Below are 27,256 nucleotides of genomic sequence, written 5' to 3'. Positions count from 1 at the left end.
TCCCCGACATGAAACTAAACAACAGGGGAAACGGATGACACTGCAGGACAGTAGGAGAAATCCACAAACATACAGGGAGGAAAAGGTGAACGCGTCGTATTAACAGTGTCATCAGGGCGAGGGAAGGTGTCGGCCTGGGGCGACGTGACCTCAGCTGGGTGATAAAGCAGGTAGGGGGACGAATGGAAGGAGACGGAGGTTTGATGCTGTTTCAGGAAAAGATGGAAGCTTTTCAGTTTCTCTGTTTGGGAAAGAGATGAATCTGATCGGGTGGCGCTCCAGCCCTGCAGAGACACAGATGGCTCACTGTCTCCACCTAGCTGGAGCTTAACGTCATGAACGCTGCAAGTGTTGTGCTGCAAGTCATTGGTTTGGACGTATGAGGGGGATATGAGGGGAGTAGGGAGACCTTTGAGGGTCTGAGAGAAGAGGACATTGGAGTAGATGAAGGAGAGATCAGTGTTGGAGGTCGTCTTGGCTCTAGTTGGGCTTTTGACACACTTCTTCTCAGATCTTCTGGTATCTTGAGGTGTCTGAGCCCCTGAAACCGGGAGCGGAGAGTAGCAGTGAAGAGAATATGTTTGGAGGTTACTTTGATAGACGAGATCCTGGTCTGGGTCGGAGTTCTGCAGCTCACTTTCACCAAGCAAAACAACTTCTGAGTATTTGATTTTGTTCTTCTCTGACACTGCAGGCCGCTTCATACTCTGAGGGGGGGAAACAAAAATCAGATAAAAATGTTTAGTTTGGGGATATACTCTTCAAACCTGCAATAACTGGGTTATTACACAACATTAACATATCGTGTATGCGGTTTGGTGCCGGGTAGGTGGTAATGTGTGGGCCTACAGTATGTTAGGATCTAGGAGACAGTTGATGGGAGAGGGGTCAGGGGTTAAAGGTTACCTCCAAAGTGTTTTTTGGGCTCCAGTGGGCCAAGCTGCTGTTGGAAGGATCAGGGACGTGTTGACACAGCTTCTGCTTCACCCTACAAGGTTATTTGTTAGGATAAAGATTTCAGAATGAAAAAAACCAAACATAATTTCATAAAATGACGAGTATGACTCTGAACTTACAGCTTATTCTGTGCCAGGCAGGCCGTCAGCCCCAGCGCCAGTGAAGTCAGGATGAGAGGCAGGATGGCATACATCCCGATCGAGATTTCCTCAGAGCCTTCACACACAAACACACAAAGTCAAGTTAAAGATAGAGCAATGTATGTTTTTTCATCTTGAGGGTACAGTGTGTGTATCTATGTGTGTGTGTGTGTGTGTCTTCACCTATGTGCACATTAGCTTTGGGCCCAGCTGCTCCGGCTCCAGCGTCAGTGTTGGCCCGCATGAAGATGTCGTAGTTACCAGGTGACAGATTCCTCAGAGAGTGACGGAGAACGTGACCAGGCACAACCACTCCTGATTAAACAAGAAAAGGAACAACATGGACAAAATGTGATGAAGTAATAAAGAATATGGATGGTAATAAAGTAAAAACTACAGAATATAATAAAACAACAAACAAACAACAACATCTATAAACTAAGTATCTGAATGAAGTTAGTGTTTTAAAAGATTTACTAAATCATTTGTAACTGATTTCTGTTTCTGTGGTTGTGTTTTTAATGTGGAATATTACATTTTGAAACAAAGGCAACGTCTGGATCCATATATGTGTGAAGTGCAGGCCCGCCTGAATGTGTGTGTATCACTCACTCGTGGCTAGTTGGTCTTCTGTTGTGTAGATGATTGAGTAGTTGCGGATGAAACCATGAAGCAGCTCCACAGGTACAGCACGCCACACGAGCTCCACTCTGCTGCCGGAGATCTGCCCCACCGCCACCGCAGGACCAGCTGAGGGCGCTACATACGAGCAGGGAGGGCGATGAGGATCAAGCGCAGGACATGTTGTGAGAACAAGGCTGGATCTCTGTCTCTATTTCACAACAACTGATGTAACTTGTTGTTGTTTCAACCAGCTGAGCAGATATTGACAGGTCTCACACACACAGCGAATACGATCAAATGTGTTCAGCAGCAGCAAAAGTAGTCGCCAAACAATGCAAATGTTCTCCTTTTTTAATAACGTTTGCGCAGTACTACTCTTCCCAGCTGTTTGAAGAAATGACAGAGCCTTTACAAAAAAGAAAATAATATCTGTGAGCTGTAACACTGTCCTGGTCTCACAGCTTGGTATGAGACATTACACGTGCCATGTAGATAACATACCTCCTTGGCGTGTATAAACGTGAACAGTCCTGTTCTGCCCCACCCCTCGTTCACCGTACAGCGCTTTGACAGAAACAGCATAACGCTCCATCGGCTTTACTCCGTCTAAAGCAACACAAAGATGAAAGTACTTATCAGTATTTCTAATTCTACTTGATGAATAAAAAGAAAGATCCACGACTAATCACCTCATCATTTCTAAATAATGGGACATAATATTATACACAATAAGCTGTTTCACGTATTGTTGGATTACCGCTGATGACCAGCGATGTGCAGGAACTATTCAGCCTTTCCCAGTGCACGATGCTGCTGTTCTGCTCTCTGACAGCAAACCACTGCACTACTGAGCCGCTCGTCGACCAATCGATCGGAGCCGTCCAGCGAACATCCAAGTCACTGTCACCCAGTGGACTTGCAGTGACTTGGCTCGGGGGTGGGGGCTCTGAAGAGGAATAAAGGAGACATGAGATTATGTACATTGAAAAGCAAAAAGCCTAAATTGGTAAGTTTAATATTCTGATTTCAGTATCTAGAGACGTGGAGAATCCGAGCAAAGGCGACTCGAGGTGGAACAACACTTCACTAAGACACTTAAGTACTGGATTTTCCTCCCTATGACGTCCATCTTGCAGTAGAAAAAATATTTAAACTGATGAAGCAACTAAGTTTATGTTGAGAATTTGAGTCTCAGATGAAGCATTCATGGAGGTGAGACCCTACCCGTCTCTGAAGCTCCACTGAACCATATAAGGGCTTCTGGCGAAGTCCCTGCAGAGGTGGAGGCCGTCAGAGCGCAGGAGCATCGTCCAGCAGGCAGGAGAAAGCTACAGGAAGTGCTCGTAGGGTGCAAATCTCTGCAGCTCCCGTGATCGTTCAGGACCTGAGCGCTTCCTGTGCGACACGTCACATTGAAGAAGAGGACTCGGCCATTCGCTAGAAAGTGAGGCAAGGGCTGAAAACAGGAAGCAAGAAGCAAATGTGAGCTGCTGTGAGATGATGGAGGTTTAAATCAGAATATCCTGTTGTATAAACAGAGATTGTATGGAATTGAATTTTCTCTCCCTGCAGCTTTCTCAGTTATGGTTGAATCAGACTATAACACATTAAATAAACGATTTCATAGAGACATTACACGCTAGGGACAGTGAGGAGATGGTTACTTAAAGGTTATTTAAATGTAAAACTCCAAAGCTCAAGGTGATAAAAGGAATCACTCATGACGCAAATTCCCACACAATTCCGCCGCCCACCCACACACACACCACACACACACACACACACACACACACACACACACACACACACACACACACACACACACACACACACACACACACACACACACACACACACCTTCCAGAGCAGTGAGATGAGTCTCCAACCTTCCTTGTCTGTTTGTTTCACTCGCCTCCAGAAGGCTGGTGCAGCAGTCGGTGCTGGTATAAGAAGGGAAGATTATGTTAAATATATATATATATATATTTGAAGGCAATATAGCAGAACGTGTTATAAGATAAGATCAGAAATTTGTTCAAGACCTAGCCCTGCAGTTCCACAGAAAATACAATGACAAGAAGGTGGTATGCATACTTTTTGCCAGCAGTGAAAGCCAAAGTGCGATGTGGAAATGTTTTGTACGTCCCTATATCTCTTTCTCCTTCGCTTCGCTAATTGCTGATGTGATAACTTCTCATAGTACCAGCAGCTGGTCAAATGTTCCTCAACATTTACTGGATGGATTGGCACAAACTTGGAGGTTGACATTTGTGGTTTCAAGTGAAATATCTCTATTGGATTGAAGTAGATTTACTATACGCTCATGAATTAAGTGCAAAGCAATCGGAAAAACAGCGTCAATGAAGAAAAAGGGAATGCCTGCACTCTTACTCCATGCCACACAAGTTTTATTGATTACGCTTTCGATTCTACTTGGATCTTGTCAGGTCTAAATGTTTCAAAACGTGTAGGCGTTACTCCTCTACTGGAAGGATTGCCGTATGCACACATTCATGTCCGCCTCAGGGTTAACTGCAATAACTTTGGTGATTCCCTGAATTTTCCTTTCGATGTTCAACTTGTCCAATACTCAGTACATAATTAGCATGCCAACCTTTAACTCAAAGCACTGTGCAGCCTTTACCATTTAAATCGTAACATCCAGTACTGGTTTCATTATTAAGGAGGTATACAGTGATCGATCGAATACACAAGTTGGTCAACTCAAGTTTCCTCTCACCGTCCTCTCCTGTCCTTCCCTGGTAGGTATTGCTCCACGGGCTCCAGGGACTCTTTGAGCCATTAAAGTTGTGACGAAGCCTGATGCTGTATAAAGTGTCAGGCCTGAAGAGACAAACCAGGAAGCTGTGGTCTTTCACTATAACCGTTTCGACCTGAGCATCAATCTGTATAGGAAAGATAAATAGGGCCAAGTAAGGTGAGGAAGCTACACGTCTGTCTTTACTCTTTATTGAAAGGTGCTTCATTTTAATAATTATACAGCTTTACAGTGTGTTTACTAACCAGGTAAGGACGCCTGGTAGCTTTTTAAATTGTGTGTCGCTTGCTCAGATTTTGTGAGACATCTGTTTGATCTCTGTAACATTACAACACATTAAAAACCCAGGATGTCGTGGTAATGGCATCGCTGATATGTGTTGTTTCGATATCTTAAAATGCTACACCATGCACATTTAATTTAAGGGATGTTCCTTCATGCGGGTGTATGGTTTTGTGTTTGGTCACACCTGCCCCTGTGCTGTGAACTCTATTTGGGAATTCAGGAGTCCAGCTTTGATTTCAGAGCGAGCCACAGGAAAGTCAGACAACGTGTGGCTCCAGGTTACAGTCAGACACTTTGGACTCCCGCTGACTGGCTCTGTGCTGACCAAAGTCACTGCAGGCAACATCACTGAGAGAGACAGGGAGAGGAGAGTGAGAAAGGAGAGAGGAACAACAAGGGTGCAAGTAGGGGGAAGCACAGCAGTCTCACCTTCAGTCCTGCCAGACTGACACCGAGGTTGGGACGATATGCTCCGGTTGTGACCGTGTGCTGTGATGGTGATGCAAAAGCAGTTTCTCACTGTGCTTATGAACGCCACCGTGCAGCTGGTGTCAGACGTGGTGCAGGGAAACGTCTTCTTATTGCTGTGTGGTGATCCGTGCATCCCCAAATACAAAAATAGAACACACCAACACCCACACACACACACACACACACACACACACACACACACACACACACACACACACACACACACACACACACACACACACACACACACACACACACACACACACACCAATATAAGTCCTCTGGGCACAATAGTCAACAAGCAAACACACAAACAGGTTCAAAACCACAAGCTAATAGATGCATGTGTTTCAGTTAAGTGCGAAGTCACACACAAAACCTATAAACCAACACCGCTCATACATGCTGTGCAGAATTGTCTCCTTTCTCAAACACAATGTTGCAACTTTCATTTTGGGCAAAGCAGACAACGTGGATTATGGAATTTGACCGCATATTTTTAAATCTGTCACAAACACTGATTAGCAAGGTTCTAGATTCTCATTCTGCACCACACGGTTGCATCACGGAGTGGAAGTCGCTGTTCCTGCTACACAAGACACAAGAGTACAGATAAGTTGAGAAGTCTTACCTTGTGAGGAATAAACGTGATCTGTCTTCTGGTGACAAACTGCTCCATTTTCTGGTGCACACACTGCAGGTAGAGAAATAAATGTTGGGTTAGTCAATAGCATGGTTTGAATGAAGGGTTTTTGACCTGACTGCATATTATCTGGATCATTTTTGAGATAAAAATAACATTTATCCCACTAGATTTAGAAAGAAACCATCCTAAGTGCAAGGAAAGTTAGGTTTTTAGGGTCAAATACTACCAGGCAATCAGTAGAAATGTGTGCAAAGGCTCAGCTTTGCAAGTATAACATGAACTGACGATACCATGTCAGACATCAAAGGAACATTTGAGACACTTTTATGTGTTTCCTGCTTACTCGTGGAAAACGCTCATTTCAGAAGTTTAAAAACTTCACAGGCTGCAGAAATGTAAAATGGAAGCTCAAGTTGGATATTACTGTCATAAAAAAAGAGTAAATTAAAACTGTTTGTCAAACTCTTTCTAGTAACTGTATCCTCTGTGCCACATTATTACTCATAATAATTCATTTAGCGCTTGTTGGACAAACTCTTACAAAATGATTGGTTGCACAATTTGAAACAAATTAAGGAACTTTTTAAGTGATAGGACAACATTTAAGTGTGTTGCTGACAAATGAGCATTTTGAGTGAGTGAACAGTCTACTAGATATCTATTTAGCAGGTGAGTTAAAGAATAAGGATAGCATTATTCTATATTTCTCTTATTGTAAACAAGTATTATCTGTGACGCAAAAGCTGGATCCATCTTATTTCTATGTGATATAAAGCTCCATTAGTGTCCAGAAACTACGACTGAAGTTTATTTTGTGTCAATTCAACACAAAGTATCCTGCTGCTGTAAATACTCACTAGAACAGCAAATGTGTTTTAATCCACAGTTGAGTAATATTAGATTAAGTCGTAAATTCACAAGATTAAAGTCGTAAATTTAACGAGAAAAAACTAATTTCTTATTAAGAGATGAACAAACATATTGTTGGTTTCGGGCTTTGACAATATGGAAATGAAAGAACAACACCAGCCTTTTCCTTAAGTGGAAACAAACGGACTAAATGGGTGGAGAAACAAAAGATGCAAATGCTTCCACACAGGGAACAAAGGCCCACTGAATTGGTGAGGAGAATTAAAATGATGGAAATCCTTTGCTATAGCCGTCACAGACAACAGATCCCAGCTGAAGACCTACTCAAGTGTTGGGCAGCATCGCCACCAAAAACACTTTTAAATACCATCATATTTCGAAGAATGACATTGACTTTACAAATAAAAAAGGTACTAAAACACCTGAATCAAGTGCTGAGCATGACTTCTAACATATTAAAGGAATGTTTTTGCCTCACTTAAACACCAAATGAACTTGCAGGGTGTAGTTTGTCGTCGCGGTGTCTCCACCCTCCCAGCTGCAGGTGATGTTAGCTCGATTCAGGAACACACAGCCAATCAGCTGCGGGGGTCGGGGGTCAGCCTGGGAGGTTGTAACGGAGATGGCTGGAGACAAGGCTGAGGATGGAAAGAGGCTGGAGTTACGGCATGGAGGGGCAGTTTCAGTGCCTAAGCAACATGACTAAATTGGGAGATTTCGGTTTGTTATGAAGCTATAAGCACATTGAATGTAATGCACGAGCTGTGGTTTGGAAAAACATCTTCATGCAGAACATTTGTTTAACTGGTAGAAAAGTGTAGATAGGTGTGTTTAGTGAATCTGTTCCATGAGACAAATGTTGCCAAACATCGGCCATTAAATGCTTCATTACAAACATTGGCAAAACAAAACTCTTTACACGATTGTATCCTGTCAAATACTTAAGAACCTGAAGGCATTACTAACGTGCAGTAACTGTGAAAAACAGATGAACATGTTTGCTATATTTATCTGTCCAAACCAGTTTTGATAGTAATCAACTCCCTGCTTCGTGACATGATCTTATTTGCATAACGAATCATCGCACCTCTCCAATAATAATGATTTGCATCCTCTAACCACAACCGACATTCACACCAATATCAGCACTTTTCACCACACTGGATCGAAATCAGTGCGTCTGCTCTGGATTCTAAAAAGGAGAGACTTTACCCAGAGCGAGGCCGGCACCCAGCAGGCAGATCCACACCACGGCCGGGCTCCGCTCCATGAACACCACCTGATCTCTCCTGGCGGTGCAGACCTGCTCACTCACGTTCCCCATCACACTAACAACGACTCAGCTAGAAATAGAAGAACAAGCAGTCAAGTTTTACAAAGATTCAGAAAGCGACAGTGCAGGTTGAATAATCTGGTTACATCATTTTGCTTGAAATAGCTTCCTGTGTAGTAAAACAAGTTTCACAACAACATTTTCATTGTTTTGAGCCCTTTAGCTGCGTTCTCAGTTTTTATTCGCCCACTTGTCAAACATTGTGAAACGTAGCAGTTTGTCAAAGAAGGGACTATTGGAAGTGGGTCTGGTGGGTTTGGGTGTGAAGGACATCATTTCAGGTCTGATCTTTCACCATTAAAAGCATTTCAACCTAACCTTGGTGTAAGAGCTCAGACTCACAAACATGAGGGAGTAGCTCCAGGTCAGAGACAGGTGTCTTATCAGGTAAAGTAAAAGCTCTGCAATAAATCCAATCTTTGAAAACCTTAAAACACAGATTGTGGTTACCCTGAGTGAGAAGTCTTTCTTCAACTCATTTTCACGGGTGTTGGTTGTGGTGGCATCGTACTGGACTGCATGGTAACACTGCATTTTAAAGTTGCACCTGGCCGAGGTGATGTTAATTATACTTTTACAATATTCTTATTTGTCCTTTGATCCCAGTTACTCTACACGTGACATTATAATTACTTTAATTTACCATACTAATTTATGTTGTTAGTATATACTTTGGAACAATATTTATATTTTAGTAGGACTAATTCAACATTGTTACAGAATTGTTTACATAATTAAGTATTACATTTGATATTGTATTCCATTATTATTTATAGCACTTATCTAACCTTCCATTCATCAGCAAAATTGCCACAGCACCGAAACTGCTCTGACTAAAATAATTAGTGACCTCAGACTAAACTCTGACACAAACAAGGTCTCAATTCTCATCCTGCTAGACCTGAGCGCAGCATTTGACACGATCGACCATGACATCCTAATTAATCGTCTGGAAAAACTGGTTGGTCTTTCTGACTGTGTATTAAACTGGTTCAGAACATATATCAAAGGGAGAAAGTATTTTGTCAGGCTTGGAGATCATGTGTCAGAGAAGCATGATGCACACTTTGGAGTTCCACAAGGGAGCTGCCTCGGTCCATTACTGTTCTCCCTGTACATGCTACCACTGGGGGACATCATTAGGGAACACAATGTGTGCTTCTATAGCTACGCAGATGACACACAACTGTACATCTCTGCTGAACCAAATGATGCTACAGCTGTTAACTCCATCACCACCTGTCTGTCAGCAATAAATAAATAGATGAGCAATAATTTCTTAAAATTAAATGAGAACAAAACTGAAATCCTGCTAGTAGGTCCTGTAACAAAAAGAGAGATGATGCTGAATAACATGGGGAAACTTACTCCTTAGATTAAACCTGAAGTCACAAGTTGGTGTTATCATAGACTCAGATCTAAACTTTAAATCCCACATAAACAAGGTGACAAAAACATCATTCTTCCACCTTAGACATAACGCTAAAATCTGACAATTTATAAATCAAAAGGATGCTGAAAAACTAATCCATGCTTTCATCTCAAGCCGACTCGATTACTGTAATGCACTTTTTACCGGCCTCCCAAAAAAAACAACAGAGAGACTTCAGCTCATCCAAAACGCTGCAGCGAGGCTGCTGACTAGAACCAGGAGGAGAGACCACATCAGTCCAGTGTTCGCCGCTCTACACTGGCTTCCACTAACTTTTAGAATTGACTTTAAGGTCCTACTTCTTGTATACAAAGCCCTAAACGCAATCGCACAAAGTTACACTGCCAACTCTCTAATCAACTATGTGCCCCCAAGAACATTACGATCATCCACTACTGGTTTATTAAATGTTCCCAGAAACATCCAAAAGAAAATCGGGGATGCAGCCCTTTGCAATTATGCACCAAAGCTATGAAACACTTTACCTGCAGACATTAGAGAGGCAAGCTCGCTCAATATCTTCTAAAGTAAGCTAAAAACATATCTCTTTACTTTAGCCTTTTAATGGTGATATTTTATATCTCTTTACTTTAGCCTTTTAATAGTGATATTTTATATCTCTTTACTTTAGCCTTTTAATGGTGATATTTTATATCTCTTTACTTTAGCCTTTTAATAGTGATATTTTATATATTGTTATCTTAGCCACTTTAAACTAATTGAAATGATTTCATACATTTTTAAGCTTGGCTTTCCTGAAGGACGATCATTTAGTGTTGAGGAAGTAAGAAAGTTAAAAGTAAGGTTGAGAGAGCAAGAGGAAAAAGTAATGTCAAAGAGAAAGATTAAATCTGAAGCGTTGAAAACAATGGAAGAACATAAAGACAGTTTATGTTATGGGAGAAGGAAGCAGAGAACAGGGATAGGAAGAAAGGATGTGGATTATTTGCAAAGACAAATATAGATGAAAGTACAGACAAAGGGATTATGAAAATGTCAAACAATGTGTAAAGGCTGCTATTTTATCTGCTATTTATCTGCTATTTTATCTGCTATTACTGCTATTTATACTATTTTAATTCGGCTATTTCTATAATGGTACTTCAGACTCATTTACATCTACACCTTGATTATTGTACTGTAAATGCTCTTATTCTGTCCTTGTACTAATTGTTATGTTTTTGCTGTGAAGCACTTTGGGCTACAATTCTTGTATGAAAGGTGCTATACAAATAAAGCTTATTATTATTATTATTATTATTATTATTATTATTATTATTATTATTATAATAATAATATTAGCCCGACCAGCAGTCCAACACACTATAAGTCTAGCCTACAGTACATTCACATTTCAAGGATTTAAAAAAACTAATATTTACATTTTAAAACGAGAAAACTTTTAGTATATTTGCTTGTAGAAAAAAAGGGAAATCAATTATTAAAATTGGCACAAAAATAATTTAAATCAACCAATCGACTAATTAACGAATCATTTAGGGTTAATTACAGTTAAAGAAATCTCAAGAAAACAATAAATGTATAAATATATATAAATATACACAGAAATAAACTTAAACTTAACTAAACTTGTTAAAAAACAACAACCTTATAATGCCATTACTTCCCACCACATCAGGGAAGCTGAGTTATTAAGAATACACATCTTTGAAGTATGAACTATGCACCTTCGTCTATGTGTTGAAGCTATATGTGAAACTATTGAACTACACACGAGCTACAATCAGCCTGCGCGAGACGTTCAAGGTGAAGTTCATTGAAGACACTAAATAAAACACGACTCGGAAATGTTTGAATCACTTACCGTTGTGAGCTCCTCACCGAGTCTGTCTATTAGATTGTGCAAGATCAGCCGCCTCTCATCTTGAACAACACATCTGTTCCGCCCCGCTGTGCGTCACTGCCCCGGCCGCCTGAGGTTCCAAAACTGAGGTTCGGGGTCCCCTGGAGTATCGGGGGGGGGATATCTTTACGCGGAGGTCGGATTTGATTTCACAAGTATTTAATCCAACAGGAGATGTAAAGAAATAAACAATGAAGATACCTCTTTTCTTTTTATATAAAAAGGAAGTAAACCATCATTTCAAGTGGATTACACTCACATCACCACTCATAGACTAATATTAGGTTCATGTTGTACAAACAACATCTTAAAAATAATTTAGCTGTCTTTTTTAGTTCCACAAACATTGTTATGGTTCATTTAGCCATTTTAAATGTATTATTTGGATTCCAGCATGTCTCTGCAGAGCTGACTCATTGGCTCTCAGCCTGTTTCTAAGTGAAGGATGTGTGCAACAGGATGTCTCAAAGCAATTTCAGCTGCAGTGAAAAATATCTCCTTCTCTGTTTGTTGTATAACAGTGTACCAAGTAAACCAGGTGTATTCGTGAAACTGATCAAATAAGAGGCACTTTGTCACAAGGTTGAATGGAAACAACTTTAATCACATTGAGGAAAAGAACAACAATCAACACTCCAGAAATCAAATCTCATCTCTCTTAGTTTGAGATACATTTGCGAGGCAGAGGTAGACAGAGCTGTTGAATCCGAGGTGAGGGGCTGGCAGAGCGGGCTGCCCGGCTAACTACGTAAGGGTCGTATCCCTCAAACAGAGCTTTCCTCTCTTTGGGATCGGACAGCTCAAGAAGTCTCTGGCTGGCTACGCAGTTTCTCGCCACTCTGGAGACGGGCCAGCACTCGGAGCGCTGTCCTTCGAACTTGGGGTGGTCGTGCTTCGGGGCTGAGAAGATAAAAGTAATCATGTCAAATAGCAAGTAAAACAATGCCACAATAGAGCAACATTACACAATCTTACTAGCAAGTAGCTCTATGTGTGCCGATGCCTTGCAGGGTACATGAGTCAGAGGTGCAGGTTTAGATTGCTGCCCGGAACCCTCCAGAACGGGCCTTCTTTTTGGTTGGGAAAGCTGGCAAATTCGTGAAGTTGCGACTGCCGTCTGCGTCATTCTGTTCAACTACAATGACATTTCAGGTCAGGAACAAGATTATATTAAATACACACACACACAATCACTCGGTGGCAATGTTTGTCAGTCAGTTGGTTGGTCAACAACCGGTGGTTTACATTAGAAATGATAGTAGTGTCAGATCATAGTGTTGCTGTCAGGTGCAACAACTTGGCTCAACTTATTAGACTCCTACTGTCAAAACACCAATAAACAGCAGAGTAAGACAAACTCCAAGACAACCTTTAAGTTCAGTCGTCAGACTTTTTAAATACTTCACAGTGATCATGATCAGCAGTTTCTCAGTGAATCGTGTGTGTGTGTGTGTGTGTGTGTGTGTGTTACTCACACGGGCAAGAAGTGGGCGTTCCCGCTGCCAGCCAGCTGCAGGGGCCCGAGGTTGAGCCAGATTACACAGCCGATCGGATGGGACGGCTCTGAGAGCCGATTCACTCACCTCCCATATGGGAGAAAGTCTGAGGAAGGACAAACAGACGAATAGAGGAGGTAGGGGAGGAAGAGGGAAAAGGAGAGCATGCAAGAGAGAGGAGAGTGATAGTGTTAGATGTTAAAAGGGAGAGGAAAAGGTGACAAAATAAAAGAGGATGAGTAAAGAAAGGACGTGTCAAGATGTCTGCATAGTAGAACTTATACTCACGTCACTTGAGTGTAGAACTTTTTACTTCTACATAGCTCCGACCAGCGAGGGGTTAACTCTACAAAGAAAAACAATGCAGAGCATCACAAAGAAGCAGTACAGGGCGGGTGTGTAAATAGAAGACAACAGGGCAGAGAGAGATGTACCGGATTTGGTGGTGGATCCAGTCTTCTCTGGTGGCAGCTGATCCAGCCAGTAAACAGAACGACTGGAAAATAACAAAAACGAGGCCTGAACATCAGAGTAAGGGCGAGAGACAGAGAGAGAGAGAGGGAGAGAGAGAGAGAGACAGAGAGAGACAGAGAGAGAGACAGAGAGAGAGAGACAGAGAGAGACAGAGAGAGAGAGAGAGAGAGAGAGAGAGAGAGAGAGAGAGAAACAGAGAGAGAGAGACAGAGAGAGAGAGAGAGAGACACAGAGAGAGAGACACAGAGAGACAGAGAGAGAGACAGATGAGAGAGAGACAGAGACACAGAGAGAGAGAGGAGAGAGAGAGAGAGAAAGACAGAGAGAGAGAGAGAGAGAGAGAGAAAGAGAGAGAGAGAGAGAGAGAGAGACAGAGAGAGAGAGAGAGAGAGAGAGAGAGAGAGAGAGAGAGAGAAACAGAGAGAGAGAGACAGAGAGAGAGAGAGAGAGACACAGAGAGAGAGACACAGAGAGACAGAGAGAGAGACAGATGAGAGAGAGACAGAGACACAGAGAGAGAGAGGAGAGAGAGAGAGAGAAAGACAGAGAGAGAGAGAGAGAGAGAGAGAGAAAGAGAGAGAGAGAGAGAGAGAGAGAGACAGAGAGAGAGAGAGAGAGAGGTTCAGCTTGGCCTTACCGGTCTGGATATCTGAGTTGGTTGGGTTTGGGTTGAGCGAGGTTCTGCGTCAGAGTTGCCATGAAAACAGTTCAAGCTGTTGAGGGAAGAAGAGCATATTGATCCCTTGTCAGAAGGCCATCCTCCTTCACAAACACGAAAATAAACAGAATGTTTTGTCACATACAATGTGTGCACAACAATATGTCAGCATACTTTTACATTTGCAGATATTGTGGGTTATAACGTAATAGTAGAGAATACAATCATTTAAGATAGACCTGAAACTAGATTAAAAGTCATTTAAAGTGATATCCTGCGCAGAATCGACACTAAAAGGCTGTTTTCAAAATGGACTTTTAGTATGAGACATCTTATATTATATATTATTTACAGATTCTAAACATTATCTGGTTTCAGGCTCTCAAAATGTGAAACCACACGATTTAATCTGTAGCTGATAACATTAATAACGCTGAACAAAAAGATACGACAGGTATTATAAAGTTATAATTATGTTTACCTGTACTGCGCCGTGTTCTCTCGCGCTGACACCGACACCTGCTGGTTGCTAGGGGATCATGTGACGCGGTCACGTGGTCAACTCTGCCTGACTGTGTGGTGCAGACAGTCACTACGGATATTATAGGCTTTTTAATTTAGCAATTTTCGATCATTGCGTTGCAACAGTTGCATTAAGTATTTATGTTGGTTAAAAATGTAATTCGGTCAACGTGGAAAATAATGTTTAATTTTATGGCAGTTTTTGTCGCAGACATTTCTCTCGTCTGGAGGACATCAGATCAACTTTTTAAAAAGGAATGCGTAAAGATTATTATTGACAGGTCTGGTTTGTGGTTTGGTATTGTGGCCGAGTACAAAGTGGTTTCTGGAAACGGGCAGAGTGAACTCTTTTATGCATCACTTGTAATAGGTTATAGATTTTAGCCTTTATTCTTCTTTTAAAAAGCTATTTAAATTATTATTACTTACTTTCCTTCTCCGTTATATTCCAAGGTAGTTTGCATTAATCACGCATTTACAAAAGAAATAGAAAAGCAGATGTTGAATCTATATTAAATATCTTTCTGTGGCTGTAAATACAAGCGAGCTGGATGACATGGACATGTTCAAACTAAGGATATTAAACCTCAGCCTCAATAAAAGCACATTTAACTCACCTCAGCTTTACGTCAGTACAGGAAAAGAAAACACAAATAAATGCGCATTTCTCTATAATTCATTTAAAATTCACAGATCGACACAGAACTCAAAATTAAACAACACGCAGACCATTTAAAAACAGACATCTTTATTTTTCAAACACACATTTAAAATCTTATAAAACAGCACAGTAAATCATCTACCAAAGCTCCTTTAATAGTCATGATCACAACGCCACAAGCTTTCAATATAATACTGTTTTTATTCTCTAGACTAGTATTGCAAGAGTCTGCTGCTGTGTGAAGTTAACAAGTCACTTTGTGTCGTTCACACGTTACATGAACTCAGGAGAGGACTGCAGGGGCGTGCAGCAGCACAACCCCAGGCCAGGGTTAAACATGTTCTGTTTGGTTGATGTTGTAACGAACACTTAAAAAGGATAATGACAGTGTTTCTTGCAGTTGTAGCACTTTGTAAACAGCATTATAAACAGTCTACATGTAGTAAATCCCCACACCCTATATCCATCATTTTGTTTTGATTATAAAACATAAGATTCACAGAACAATTTATATGATTGGCATGAAACAAGAGCAAACACCACGATTATCCTTTAATGACCCGGCAGTACAGTCTCTCTCTGCTCTACAGCCAAAGAGACACATCTTCATGCAATGTTCTGTAGATTCTACCGTCTCCAGACAGATTGTTTTTGTAATATTATACTTAAAAAGTACTCAGCTACCAATCTTAATGATTGCTGATTTATTTTAGGAGTCCATGGTATTAAAATAAGGAGATTTCAGTGACAATACCAGTTCACAGGCAAATATTCATGGAGGCACTGAGCTGTTTTATTAAGATGCCAGTGTAGTAACTGGGATTATGGTAAACGGAGGAGAGGGCACCAAACAGTCCAATCTCTTGCGGGCAGTGCAGGTAGAATGGCGATGAAAAGGCATGTAGGAAAATAGGAAGGTAATGGGTAAATATTGAGTATATATTGTATTCAGTAGCACCAGGAGAAAAGAGTGTGTGAGAGTGTCAGAGGGTCTGCACTATGACAGGATACAGTAGGGACATGTGTTCAGCTCCTCTGATTGGCAGCTTGTGTGTCGTGTAGAAGTGGATGACCTCTGAGATGCTGGAGAAGGGAGGGCTGTTCTCCCCGAGCACGAAACGCCCCTCTGCAGACTGAGTGAACTTCATGTGCATGAAGCCCTTAAAGCTCCTGACAGAGAGAGAGAGAGAGATATGGAAAGATTCGTCTTTGCGTGTTGTAATGAAACAAAACTGAAAGTTCATCTATGGAAGGCATAAAGCCGTTTCAGAGCAAACATTCATAACAAGACCAAAGCTGGGCCTGTATTTATCAAACCCCAAAATGTCAAACTTTGGTCATAAGCGAAAGAGAAAAGTCAAATTCTACTTTTACTACACAAACTCAAGAACAAGAAGCTATGACATTTGTTTTCACTTAAAATTCAATCTTGTTGGGACGTCCCTGTGGCTTAGGTCGAGGTAAATATGCCAAACATGAACCCAACAGCTTTGGTTTAAATACAGACGGGGGTTTACTGCTTTGGAGGGGTGCTCACCGTGCTACAGTGGCTCTTGAGATTCTTGAACCCTGAACTACAAGTGAATTCACAGAGATCTTAGAAACATCTTGTGTTGGTGATCTACAATTGCATCCGCTGACACTCCTTGAACTATTCCTGCATCATTACATGGTTTTGGTTGGCAACATGCATGAGCTTTCAGTTTGGTTCAATCCAATCAAATGACTGTTCCAACACTCGTTTCTTCAAACGAGTACATATGTGAGATAAGCAGTAAGTCCCAGCATGCAGATGATCCCTCGCATAACAGCTGCTAATTATTCATGTGATGCAAACAGACTTGCAGAAAGGAGAAGGGGGAGGGGGGAAGGAAAGAGCAACAAAGATAAAGCGACAGGATGGGAAGGGAGATAATGGCAAAATGGCAAACAATTAAAAGTTGCTTCAGGGTTCAAGTCAGAGAAGAATTTCTCACCACCCACAGACCATAACAGTACTTAACAAGGCAAAAACTGGATCAGATAATATTTGAAAGGGCACAGTAGATTACAGTTCAGTACAGTGGGGTGCATTCCCCTTTAAGAGTGTGCAATGATGTTTCAAATTAAGACAGTATGAGGATTTATTTTGGGATCCAATACAGCGGCTACAACTGGCACAGAAGGTGGGATAATCCCAGAATGCACAGTAAATAACTTTGAAAAGGACAAATGTGGGAGACTGATGAGTTGCAGCTGGAGTCAGAGTGTGAGCAGGAGTGTATACCTGAGTGAGAGCGAGTAGTTGTTCCGGCAGGTCTGGCTGTTCCTCACCAGGTAGGAGCTCTCCTTGCACAGCGTCAGTAGACTCTCTGCCTCCGAGCGGCTAAGGGCTCCATGGTACCACCTGCAGGTGGTCAGGAGGAAACAAGAGTTTTACTTAAATCCATGTGGTGCAACTCATGGACCGTCATCGTCTTCACCTCGTCTAGAACCATATTTACGCTATACTCAAAAGGTGCTGGCATCTGTAGCTGAGACACACTACGACAATGACAACAGGCACGAATGAGTGCGAAGCATTTGTAGAAGTTCTTGTAAATTGACAGATTGACTGTCGGACATTGCCGTACAGGGGGAGTGAACGTTGTGATTAATGTATCCAGTGAAATGATATGCATTCCTTCGATGATGCAACGGGTTCATATGAGACGGCTGTTCTTTCAAAGAGTCAGTCTCCTTTCATTTCAATAAGGCTTACTTAGACCACATTTCCATAATGAAGGAAACTGCTCAATAAACAACACTGATTGTTAATCAACATCATGAGTCATTGCAATAAAAAAAAAAGACTAAAGCCAGGGGACACAATTAGAAAAAACTAAAATAAATACAATACAATTAAGCGCTGCCTTCATACCTGTATGTGCAATCCCAAAATACATTTTTGATCAATATCAGACTATAAAGTAATTTCCTCTGAATACTCAACTGTCAGGATATAAAAACAATTCAAATTGAATATTTTCACACTGGGGGTGAATAACACAAAAAACACATTTTCCTAGTGACACAGCACAGTGAAAGCACGGGCAAGGGAAATCAAGATTATGCATATTTGTTCAGCCATCACTATAATACTGTACTGTTTAAATTAAAACACCGGAGATATTTTCTCAGCAGCCTGTTTGCTTAAGTTGCTTCACAGTTATTGCTGATAAATAAAGGTAATACAGTTCAAAGTGTTTCTAAAAGTCCTCATCTCCCATTTGTGTGTGTGTAACTACTTATATCTAATATTCAGATATAGCAACACACACACACACACACACACACACACACACACACACACACACACACACACACTTTTAACATTGCAGGTGTACACTTACACTTGTCTCTCCAGTGGCATGAATGGATCCACTCTCTCTCCTAGGAGGGGAGGAGTATCACCAACCAGACGGAGTGTAGTCGAGTCAGCTGCGGTAGATGTACTGCCCGTCTGGGCTCGCGAGCGCTCCCTTTCTGCCCCTTCAAATTGAACTATGACCAGACAGAAGGATACAGTAGGTTAGTTTAAAACACCCAGATCCAAGTCAGATTGTAAATGTATATACCGAGATAGCCAGTTTACCTGCTAGCGCTTTAGAGATGTGGTCCTTCTTCCACTCCCAGGGCTGGTCGTATTCATCAGCCGGCCTCTCGTCGTCCTGAGGCAGTCGGCTCTCCCGGCTGTCTATCTGGCCAAGTCCGCCCTCAACCCGCTGAGTTAGTTGTTGTGCCGGCGGAACAGCTCGGTGGTGGTGACGAGTCCTCTCCTCGTACGGGTTATCGTATAATTGACCGCCATCTCCACTCCCGGACCTGTTAGTCATCATGCTGTGCTGCAGTTCTGCACAGTAAACAGAAAGTAAATTACTTCCTGCATAATTTCAAACGTCCCACATTGTAAAATGTCAGATTTAATGTATTTTATAATTATGAGGCAGGAGAGCAGACTGAGCTTTTCTTGTAGAGGGGCTTAAAGAGACACACACTTCAGAGAGAGGTGTGACGATGTTTATCAGAAACTGAAAATGAAGCCAGAAAACTCAAATGTGGGAGAGCCAAAGATCTCAAACAAACCTGAGATAATGCGCTGGGCCTCAAATGGCTCCATGTAACTGCAGCAGTCTGTTGGTGCAGATTTTGGCTCCCAGTTTGCTCTGCCTCTTGGGTCTGGACGGACATCAAACGGATCAGAGTAGTCTGTGTCACTGTCCGACGCTGCTGGGGCAGAGGGAATCACCTTGGTGGGGAGAGAGAGAGAGGAACAAAGAGCATCTCATAAAAGATTAAGCTGGACATATAACTCCGTGTTTATCTATGCGTGTGTGTGTGACAGAAAGAAAGTATGCAAATGAGATAAAGACAAAGCATGAAAGGGATGGGGAGAAATACCAAAGAAAAATAAAGCCAAACACAAAGAAACATTGTCCTTACAGGTTCCTCTTGAACAGTCACAGGGCTCAGGCGGACTTTACAGCTGCCAAACTCCTGAGAGTCCACTTTAATAAGTCTGTGCTTTGGAGACACCACTTTCACCTGTAACACATGTGAACAAAGCTTTAAAAATCACCAGAATATAGAAAAAAGACATTCTATATTATCCAAATGTACGTTTATCTAGTCAGTGAAACAGGTTATCTGGTATACAATTAAAAAGAGAAACTGTATTCACGTGAATAACTGTGAAAACATGCATTTCATACCTCCACACCATTAGGCAGCACTGAACCAAATGCAGGAAAAGAGGGAAGGCTCACTGTGGCACTACAGGGGCTGAAACCACCATTCTGATGCTCCTTAGAGTGTTGATACGGGTCTTCGAAATCTAGCTCCTTCTGAGCTCTGTAGGCCCTCAAAATCTCACTCTCACTGTAATCTGGCCTCGGGACCTGTGGAGGGTCACGCCTGGAGCCAAAGTTTAGGTAGTCCTTCAGCCACTTTGCCATGGATCTGGGAATTAAGTGGCAAGCAGATATCTTAGAATAATCTAGAATGACAAAGTGCTGAAAAGTCGAAAAGAAAGTTTCCACATTTTAGTCATTAAAATTGAATAGTTCCGTTACTTACACATATATTTCATATATATCAGCTTCACAAATATAAACATGTTTTCCATATATTGAATTGGACACCAGGTTTATTTTGGCCCTTTCATTTAACACTAAATAAAACGAGAAATTACATCAAAAGGTCTGCATCAGGGCCATAAAGAAATATTCATGGGATTATATAAGTATTTATAGAACATGAAATTAAAATAATCCTTCTTGAGAAAATATATAGTCAAGTTATGCAGGATGTGATAGAACAATATTAATACTATACAGCATCAAAGTGTGGTTGCAAGAAAGGGAAAACTAATGGAGGTATTCAAAAAAATTTAATTAACAATTATTTGCATGAATGAATGTTGCAAAATATCCTTAGTTTCTTGGATTTTCAGTATAAATGTCAACTAAATGCAGAATGTATGCAGGTGAAGTTTAGACAAACTTCCAAAACTTTAAAAATGCATAACTAAAAAAATGTATTTGGAGTATAACTATAGTATTTTTGCAAGGTCCCATGAATGTAATAAAAGTTTTCAAATGATTTTTTTTCAAGAAAATCCATGACTGGGAGAAATGTGGTCGCTGAAAAAGTAAAGTAATCAAAGCCAAATGGCAAAACTGTAACCTTGAGTTGGACCTTATAACATTTTATATGTACAGCAGGCTACTAATCACCATGATGACTTTGTTTACGTTAGCACACATTCACTTGACTAGAGTTGTTTAAATCCCCGAAAAACTTGCCATGGACTGAGAATTAAAAGGTTTTGGCTTCAATCAACAGGTCCAGCGAAAATAACATACCCAGCGCTGCAGGGTTAACATGGATAACGTGAAGCAGAGAGAGGGCGATGACAACAAAAGGTCAATGCTAGCCAGCTTGCTAAATCAGCAAATCACAGCAACAATTGACAATAGCTAGTTAGCATCAGGGGGTAAATTAGAGGGTTTCAATCAATTACATATTAATTACACAAGATAAAAGGACAGCATTTCTTTCAAAACTATCAGCACTAAGCTAAATAGTTGAAAAAATACTGCTGTTATGATATTTATTATGAACAAAAAGGTAAAAGGGTTAAAGTAATGCGAGTAGTAGATGGTAAATATGCCAAAGCTAAGTTAGCCAAGTTAGCTTGATAGCAGCTAACGTCGAAGCGTCTCAACCGTTAACTAACTGCTCACGTTCCTTCTTCACGCTCACCCTCTTTCTTTGCATTGACGGCTTCTCGTTCCAGTTGTGTCTCTCTGCTCACCATCCGGCGTTTCGTTTTTGCACCTTATCAGGCCTCAAAATAAAACATTGTTATCCGTGAAATCCGTCCTGCCTCTGAGCCAAGCAGGTCAGTCAGCTAATGTTAGCTGGACCAGACGAGACGGTGGAGCAGACAGTCTCCGACACAACACTCACTGGCACGGCGGACTGGCTTAAAGGGAACGGGGAGATGTTTTTAGTTGGTCGACATTAATGCAGACGCGTAAACGTGACTGCTGCCACAAATACAATTATGTGTCTACTTTTAAGACTGAAGCGTCTTCTTGTGGTCAAAGCTGGGATATGTTTCCAATATTAATAATAATACACTTTATTTTTATAGCACTTTTCATACAAGAAATGCAGCACAAAGTATTTTTACAATAAGGGAAAGATACAAATAGAATCAACAGAGTAGGATAGGGGTAATAACCAGAACTGATGGGCTTTATTGTGAATAACTTTGGATATTAATGTCCAGGACATTTCCTTTTTATTAGGGAAAATCTGTTTTTGAATTGATTGGATGTATAGTTCTGTTAAAACTTACTGAAATCTGTAATATGCATCATATGTATTTAATGACGTATTATACTATGACTGATTACTTGCCTTTTTAATGATTTTTACATCATAATATATTTTGATGTTCTGACATACTATACAATTATTTTTAAGATACTATACAATGACAATTTTATGATTATGGCGAGGGGGGTCACTTTGGGAGGTGGTTATGAGCAAATTTCGGGAAATTTGGAGTCGAATGGTGTACGTCTGTTGTAAACATTTTTGGGACCCCATTTGATCTGACAATATGACAATCTTATGGCTAGGGTTAGGGAAGGTCATAGAACTTGAAACCAAGACCCACTCCCCCATTTTTGAGTATAGCGCATCCAAACGGTGCCAAGTTTGTCCCTGTGCGACGAAGGGAAGTGTTAGAAAACGACTTTACAGAATGCAGATCTGACAGATGTCAATGACAGAGAATCACATACAAACAACGCAAACTTCATATGTTGATAAATACTTATAAGCTCGAGAACAAGTGTGCCACCTGCTGTTTCAAACATGAATACTATGTTAAACAAAAGCCCACATATTTTAATACAAATACCACTATATCCCCCAGCATGAAATGTACCTCTTCCCTATGAATTATGAAATAATTTTCAACTGCCTAAACAAATGCTTAGGAACATAACATCAACACAATGAGCTCCTTGAAATATGGCAAGTTTCTAGTGCTCATATTCTTGCTTTTCTGATCTACATAAAATGATGTCTTTACGGGTTGACAGACATTTGGCAGAAAACTAAATATTCTGATCCCACATTACCGTTTGATATTAAAAGAGACGTGGAAAAGCATGTCAAGGACAAAGAGATAAACGGATTTTTAATAAACACTAAAATATTCACCTGATATTTTCACTCAAAGATTCAAACATTGAGTTCATGAAATGGTGCATCAGCTAAGGAAAGTTATTTTTTGTTTCACTAGTGTTTGGACAGCAGACAATAACATTCCTACTTATGACTGCACGCCAACACATCTGATTTGTCATCAGTTGCTTCTTTATAGAAAGGTTTTCATGAGATAGACCCACAGACTGGTTTACACGACTTTGATTCCTCCGCACAGCTCTACAAAAGGGTCCATATCATTATATAACTTGATGCATCATTTATACAATTGTGTGCCAATCACTCAAATCAAAAACCATCCCATGCCTCTTTTATTTCATTCGCTGTCGTTGCTGTCACTGTCTGAATACGCCCCCAGCAGGCTGAGAGATGATGACCCATTTTGTGTGGTAACGGGTTTGGAGGCATTCTTGGAGTCTGCCGTAGATGACTTTGAATCTGAAAAACAAGATGCACAATGATTGTGCCTTCCAAATCATTTGCAATCTTTGGATTAAGGATGTGAACAAGCAGCCAAATAAAATACACATGTGTGTGTTCACTGGGACAATAAATCAAAGAAATTAACTTATGTCTGGACAGAAGAGTCAGGTTATAAAGGTTTTCATAAAAGCTGCGTGAGATGCGGATGTCTGACCTGTTTGTGAAGTGGGAGCAGAAGCTGCTGCCACTGGACGTGGTTTGATGAAAGCCGCCGCTGGTTTCTTTCGCACGACCAGTGACCCCAGTGCCCCTTTACCGCCCAGCGTCCCCACACTCCTCTCCCAGCTCTCCACCTTGGCCCTCTTCACTCCTCCAGCTGAGGTTCCCTGTGGAAACACAGCATTTAGTATTTGCATCTGCATTATACAATGTAAACACTGTAAACAATGTATTTGTACAATGCAGTATTACTGTTAGAATGTAAATTCATTTCAGTTTTTTTTTTTTTTGCTATTAGAAAAACTGAAACTAAACTAAAACTAGCAAACACACTAAATTCTAAAACTATTATAACCTTGCTGGAAAGACAATGCATTTGTCACAGAGTTTAGCACTGACAGCAATAGTTCATCAAGAATGTGTTTACAAAACAAGACATGGTCCTTGTTGGGCATTGTTTGACTGTTGATTAGTTTTATATATTGAACAAGAAGGAGCAGCGAGATAGCGAGCACAATGAGTTGTTGGATGAAGAATCGCAGGCACTGAAATCTTGAGGATTAGAACTTTAAAATAGGCTAAAACAAGACGTGACAAATATTTGCAAAAGTCATTGCACTGAATAGGGTACACCTAAGTTGAATTCGACAGGTCAAACATACCTGTGTCTCTGTGGGTTTGACAGTGGTGAGGATGTCTGTTGGTTTGTCTGTGCTGGGTTTCTTTGACTGCGAGCTGCTGCTCTCCTCCTCCTTCTCTGAATCAGAGTCAGAGTCTCTGAGTCTCTTCATAAGGGCACGATCCAACATCTCTCTGGGAAACAATTCACACACTCAGTTTTATTTGGGTTTTTAAGACTATTGATAACAGTTCCTACTGATAATAGGAATACAAATAAAACTTCAGACACATAGGCAGAGATTAAAGTTTCTATGACTCTGTAGCATTTTTCTGTCAGTGTTGGATATTTAAATGATTCTCGCAAAAAAGGTTTTTTTAAAATGTCATTCTTTAATCACCCATTGGGTGCATTCCAATAGTAATACCACCATAACATTTATTATGTGAGAAAAGCATTTAGTATGTCCCAATACATAGTATGTCAAATGCAGTATGCTAAAAACACCAGGATGTCCTACTGCATCCGGTCGCATTTTTCGGTACGCAAGCCAACATGCTTTTCTGGCTATTCTGACCCACACTTCTTTTGTGCAGTAGCTATATGAGCAAGAGGGTCAAAGTTCAAGGCACAATGTAATGATTAAGTAGTATGTTCCATTGTATGTATACTGCATGCAACAGTACATACTTTGTAAAGGCAGTAAAAGTAAAAAGAAAAAGTATGTGATTTGAAACGCAGCCATTGTCTATTTAAACCTTCCTCACTCACTTTGTCTCTCGCTCATCCTCTTCTTTCTCCCTTTCCTTATCTTTCTTCTCCAAGTCTCTGTACCGGTCGATCATTCCCTCAAAGTCCACCTGAGCCTGTCTCTGGTTCAGCTCTTTCAGCTCCTGGAGGTTCTCCAGAACCTCCATCTCCATCTTGGAATCCTTCGTACGGTTCTCCAACACCTGGTGAAGGATTGGAAAATCATGAACTATTCATTACTATTGCCAATCAAAATAATAACAGTAGATTAGATTTACACACTGACCTTCATGGGGTTGTTCAGTTCCTCTTCTTCCCTCTCCAGTTGGACTCTCTTCCCCTCCTCTTCAATCAGCTTCTCTGCCTGGAAGTTCCTTGTTGCACCGTGCTCCATTGCATAGTCTGTGTTCTCTGGGTCGGTCTATAGTCATATGTGATAAGAAAGTGTGAGAAACTATTTTATGCATAATACTCAAGATTAGTCTTTCAGATTTTCTATCAATAAATATCAAAGTGATAATCAGTGCATTAAATACACTCACCTTAAACGTAATCTCAGCAAGACATCGAGTGCATTTGATGTAGAAACGGAAGATGGGTAGTCCCATGTACAGCTCATTCTGAACAGTCTCTTTACGTGCGTTGAATTTCTTCCCCTTGTAGATGTACTCGCCACATGTTTTACACCTACAAACAACCAGAGAGGCAATGGTGGTGACACCACAGCACCCACTTACAGATCCAGGATGTAAATATGTGACACCTGTACTGTGATGTTTACGTTTGTGTATCTGAAAACAGTATTTAGCCCCTGTTATAAAACGCTATATTTGTGAGCTATGTGACAATAAAAGAGTGTGGAGCATGGATGAAACAGACATACCTCATATTGAATGGAGCCATCAATCTGACCACATACTGACGATCTTTTGGGAGTTTAAGTTTTGGGATTTTGGCTGGATCAAAATCCGGGGGATAGTATTTCTGTGGAACACAAAACACAGATGTGAGTTACTGACAGGCCAGTGTCGTACTAAGGTAGTTAGTTATGTCTTCCTATCAAAAAATATAGTGGGGTTACACATTCATTCAGAATGCATTTTCGGTCTGCCACAAAACGTATCCCCTCTCCCTGCCCTACCATAAAGTATATGAACACGTTAAAGGTAACAATGGAGTTTCGTAGCTAACACATAATGTAGTTTAGATGTCACAAATGAACAGTTGAAACAATCATTGCAACCCACTGTTCATTACGAAATGCTTATCATCGATAATGCTAATAACACCAAAGCGCTTGTAAACTCTTATAACAGCCACATTTAGCTTCGCTGACGCTAGCCTGCTTGGTTTCTCACATAGCTCATACAGCTAACTGTTTTAAATACGGAAGGCACACTGTACATATACTTACATTTAATACTTTTCTTTCAGACATTGTTGCTTTTGCTAGAAATCCAACGTGAGGAAAGAAACGCTGGATTAATTAGATTGAGAGCTATTTCCAAAACACTGCTAGCTGCTTTCAGGCTGCACTGTGCACTTCCGGTTGTTTCATGATTAGCTTCCGGTGCTTCAGAGTGTGCTGCTGCCCCCTGCGGCAGGGATGAGTATCTACAACCACAGCCGAAGAATTGTTTCTGAAGGCATGAAACGCTACATAAAACAGGAGGACAAGGATATGATCAGATAAATAAAGACAATTACATGGAAGTAAAAATACTCGTTTTACTTATAACATACTGTGTATTCTTATAAGTTTTGGCTTGTCTGGTTTCCGTAAATATTGATGTAAGATAAGATAAGCCTGTTTGCTTATTGTTTATTTATTTGGATTCACACATAGCTGTCACCAGCACATCAGCTACTCTTTCTGCAACAACAAAATTAATACGGAAATTAAAAAATATATAAAAAATATATACAGTAATATATTACATGCATACACATACATTAATATATGTTACATTGAATAAAAGTATATGTGAGTGATTTTTATTCATTCCGAAATATCCTTGTTACTGTATTTACTGTACTAATCATGTCAATTACTGATTTTATTCAAACATTAACCACTTGAAACCTAATGTTACTATTATGAAAAATGTCCAAAGTTTTCCACATTAAGTTAATAATAATAATAATAATAATAATAATAATAATAATAATAATAATAATAATAATAATAATAATAATAATATAATAATAATAATACATTTTATTTGTAAAGAGCCTTTCCAAGTTACAACAGCAGATAGCATGTAATTCT

The 27,256-nt window shown here is 40.5% G+C and overlaps 4 protein-coding genes and 1 long non-coding RNA gene across 6 annotated transcripts; all 5 read right to left on the bottom strand.

Moving 5' to 3' along the window:
* On the bottom strand, positions 1-3,443 carry LOC115027698 (interleukin-6 receptor subunit beta). Its single transcript, XM_029461174.1, has 9 exons — positions 3,440-3,443; positions 2,946-3,158; positions 2,479-2,667; positions 2,223-2,327; positions 1,710-1,856; positions 1,281-1,412; positions 1,077-1,173; positions 907-988; positions 1-707 (listed from the first exon to the last, which is right to left on the bottom strand). The coding sequence occupies exons 1-9, from the start codon at positions 3,441-3,443 to the stop codon at positions 15-17; spliced, it is 1,662 nt and encodes a 553-aa protein (XP_029317034.1). The 3' UTR covers positions 1-14.
* Positions 3,444-7,286: 3,843 nt separating this feature from the next.
* On the bottom strand, positions 7,287-11,381 carry LOC115026998 (uncharacterized). The gene is made up of 3 exons (XR_003834347.1): positions 11,363-11,381; positions 7,985-8,115; positions 7,287-7,410 (listed from the first exon to the last, which is right to left on the bottom strand). It is a non-coding gene; the product is annotated as an uncharacterized LOC115026998 (long non-coding RNA).
* A 609-nt stretch (positions 11,382-11,990) lies between these two features.
* spmap2 (sperm microtubule associated protein 2) lies at positions 11,991-14,547 on the bottom strand. 2 transcript variants are annotated; one of them, XM_029461023.1, is made up of 7 exons: positions 14,511-14,547; positions 14,009-14,084; positions 13,332-13,393; positions 13,186-13,243; positions 12,877-13,003; positions 12,377-12,536; positions 11,991-12,301 (listed from the first exon to the last, which is right to left on the bottom strand). In XM_029461023.1, the coding sequence occupies exons 2-7, from the start codon at positions 14,068-14,070 to the stop codon at positions 12,060-12,062; spliced, it is 711 nt and encodes a 236-aa protein (XP_029316883.1). In that variant the 5' UTR covers positions 14,071-14,084; positions 14,511-14,547; the 3' UTR covers positions 11,991-12,059. The 2 variants fall into 2 exon arrangements, with proteins under 2 accessions (XP_029316883.1, XP_029316884.1); XM_029461024.1 differs by having other exon boundaries at positions 14,009-14,133; positions 14,511-14,546.
* A 730-nt stretch (positions 14,548-15,277) lies between these two features.
* On the bottom strand, positions 15,278-21,791 carry shda (Src homology 2 domain containing transforming protein D, a). The gene is made up of 8 exons (XM_029460840.1): positions 21,495-21,791; positions 19,943-20,189; positions 19,674-19,775; positions 19,317-19,479; positions 18,826-19,083; positions 18,584-18,734; positions 17,479-17,598; positions 15,278-16,382 (listed from the first exon to the last, which is right to left on the bottom strand). Exons 2-8 carry the CDS (start codon positions 20,183-20,185, stop codon positions 16,196-16,198), a joined length of 1,224 nt encoding a protein of 407 aa, XP_029316700.1. The 5' UTR covers positions 20,186-20,189; positions 21,495-21,791; the 3' UTR covers positions 15,278-16,195.
* A 115-nt stretch (positions 21,792-21,906) lies between these two features.
* yju2 (YJU2 splicing factor homolog) lies at positions 21,907-26,579 on the bottom strand. Its single transcript, XM_029460841.1, has 8 exons — positions 26,402-26,579; positions 25,871-25,971; positions 25,530-25,674; positions 25,274-25,408; positions 25,009-25,190; positions 24,281-24,431; positions 23,614-23,785; positions 21,907-23,414 (listed from the first exon to the last, which is right to left on the bottom strand). The coding sequence occupies exons 1-8, from the start codon at positions 26,423-26,425 to the stop codon at positions 23,293-23,295; spliced, it is 1,032 nt and encodes a 343-aa protein (XP_029316701.1). The 5' UTR covers positions 26,426-26,579; the 3' UTR covers positions 21,907-23,292.
* Between the last annotated feature and the right edge of the window lie 677 nt (positions 26,580-27,256).

Source organism: Cottoperca gobio, chromosome 22 (assembly GCF_900634415.1).
Source record: "Cottoperca gobio chromosome 22, fCotGob3.1, whole genome shotgun sequence".
NCBI classification, from domain to species: Eukaryota; Metazoa; Chordata; class Actinopteri; order Perciformes; family Bovichtidae; genus Cottoperca; species Cottoperca gobio.
Note: the sequence above shows the minus strand (reverse complement) of the source record. Positions and strands in the feature narration are given on the sequence as shown.

What these genes read in the sequence shown, in the direction of transcription:
- LOC115027698 (XM_029461174.1), bottom strand. An exon ending in CAGTGGAGCTTCAGAGACGG is followed by an intron (nt 2,668 to 2,945) that starts GTAGGGTCTCAC and finishes ATTCCTCTTCAG; the next exon opens with AGCCCCCACCCCCGAGCCAA. An exon ending in CAAAGCTAATGTGCACATAG is followed by an intron (nt 1,174 to 1,280) that starts GTGAAGACACAC and finishes TTGTGTGTGAAG; the next exon opens with GCTCTGAGGAAATCTCGATC.
- spmap2 (XM_029461023.1), bottom strand. Translation starts at nt 14,070, where the DNA reads ATGGCAACTCTGACGCAGAACCTCGCTCAACCCAAACCCAACCAACTC. An exon ending in AAGTTCTACACTCAAGTGAC is followed by an intron (nt 13,004 to 13,185) that starts GTGAGTATAAGT and finishes GTCCTTCCTCAG; the next exon opens with ACTTTCTCCCATATGGGAGG. An exon ending in ACACATAGAGCTACTTGCTA is followed by an intron (nt 12,302 to 12,376) that starts GTAAGATTGTGT and finishes TTATCTTCTCAG; the next exon opens with CCCCGAAGCACGACCACCCC.
- shda (XM_029460840.1), bottom strand. Translation starts at nt 20,185, where the DNA reads ATGGCAAAGTGGCTGAAGGACTACCTAAACTTTGGCTCCAGGCGTGAC. An exon ending in GGCCCAGCGCATTATCTCAG is followed by an intron (nt 19,084 to 19,316) that starts GTTTGTTTGAGA and finishes TTTACTGTGCAG; the next exon opens with AACTGCAGCACAGCATGATG. An exon ending in ATGCCACTGGAGAGACAAGT is followed by an intron (nt 17,599 to 18,583) that starts GTAAGTGTACAC and finishes GACCACCTGCAG; the next exon opens with GTGGTACCATGGAGCCCTTA.
- yju2 (XM_029460841.1), bottom strand. Translation starts at nt 26,425, where the DNA reads ATGTCTGAAAGAAAAGTATTAAAT. An exon ending in TCAAACCCACAGAGACACAG is followed by an intron (nt 23,786 to 24,280) that starts GTATGTTTGACC and finishes GTGTTTCCACAG; the next exon opens with GGAACCTCAGCTGGAGGAGT. An exon ending in TGCTCCCACTTCACAAACAG is followed by an intron (nt 23,415 to 23,613) that starts GTCAGACATCCG and finishes CTTGTTTTTCAG; the next exon opens with ATTCAAAGTCATCTACGGCA.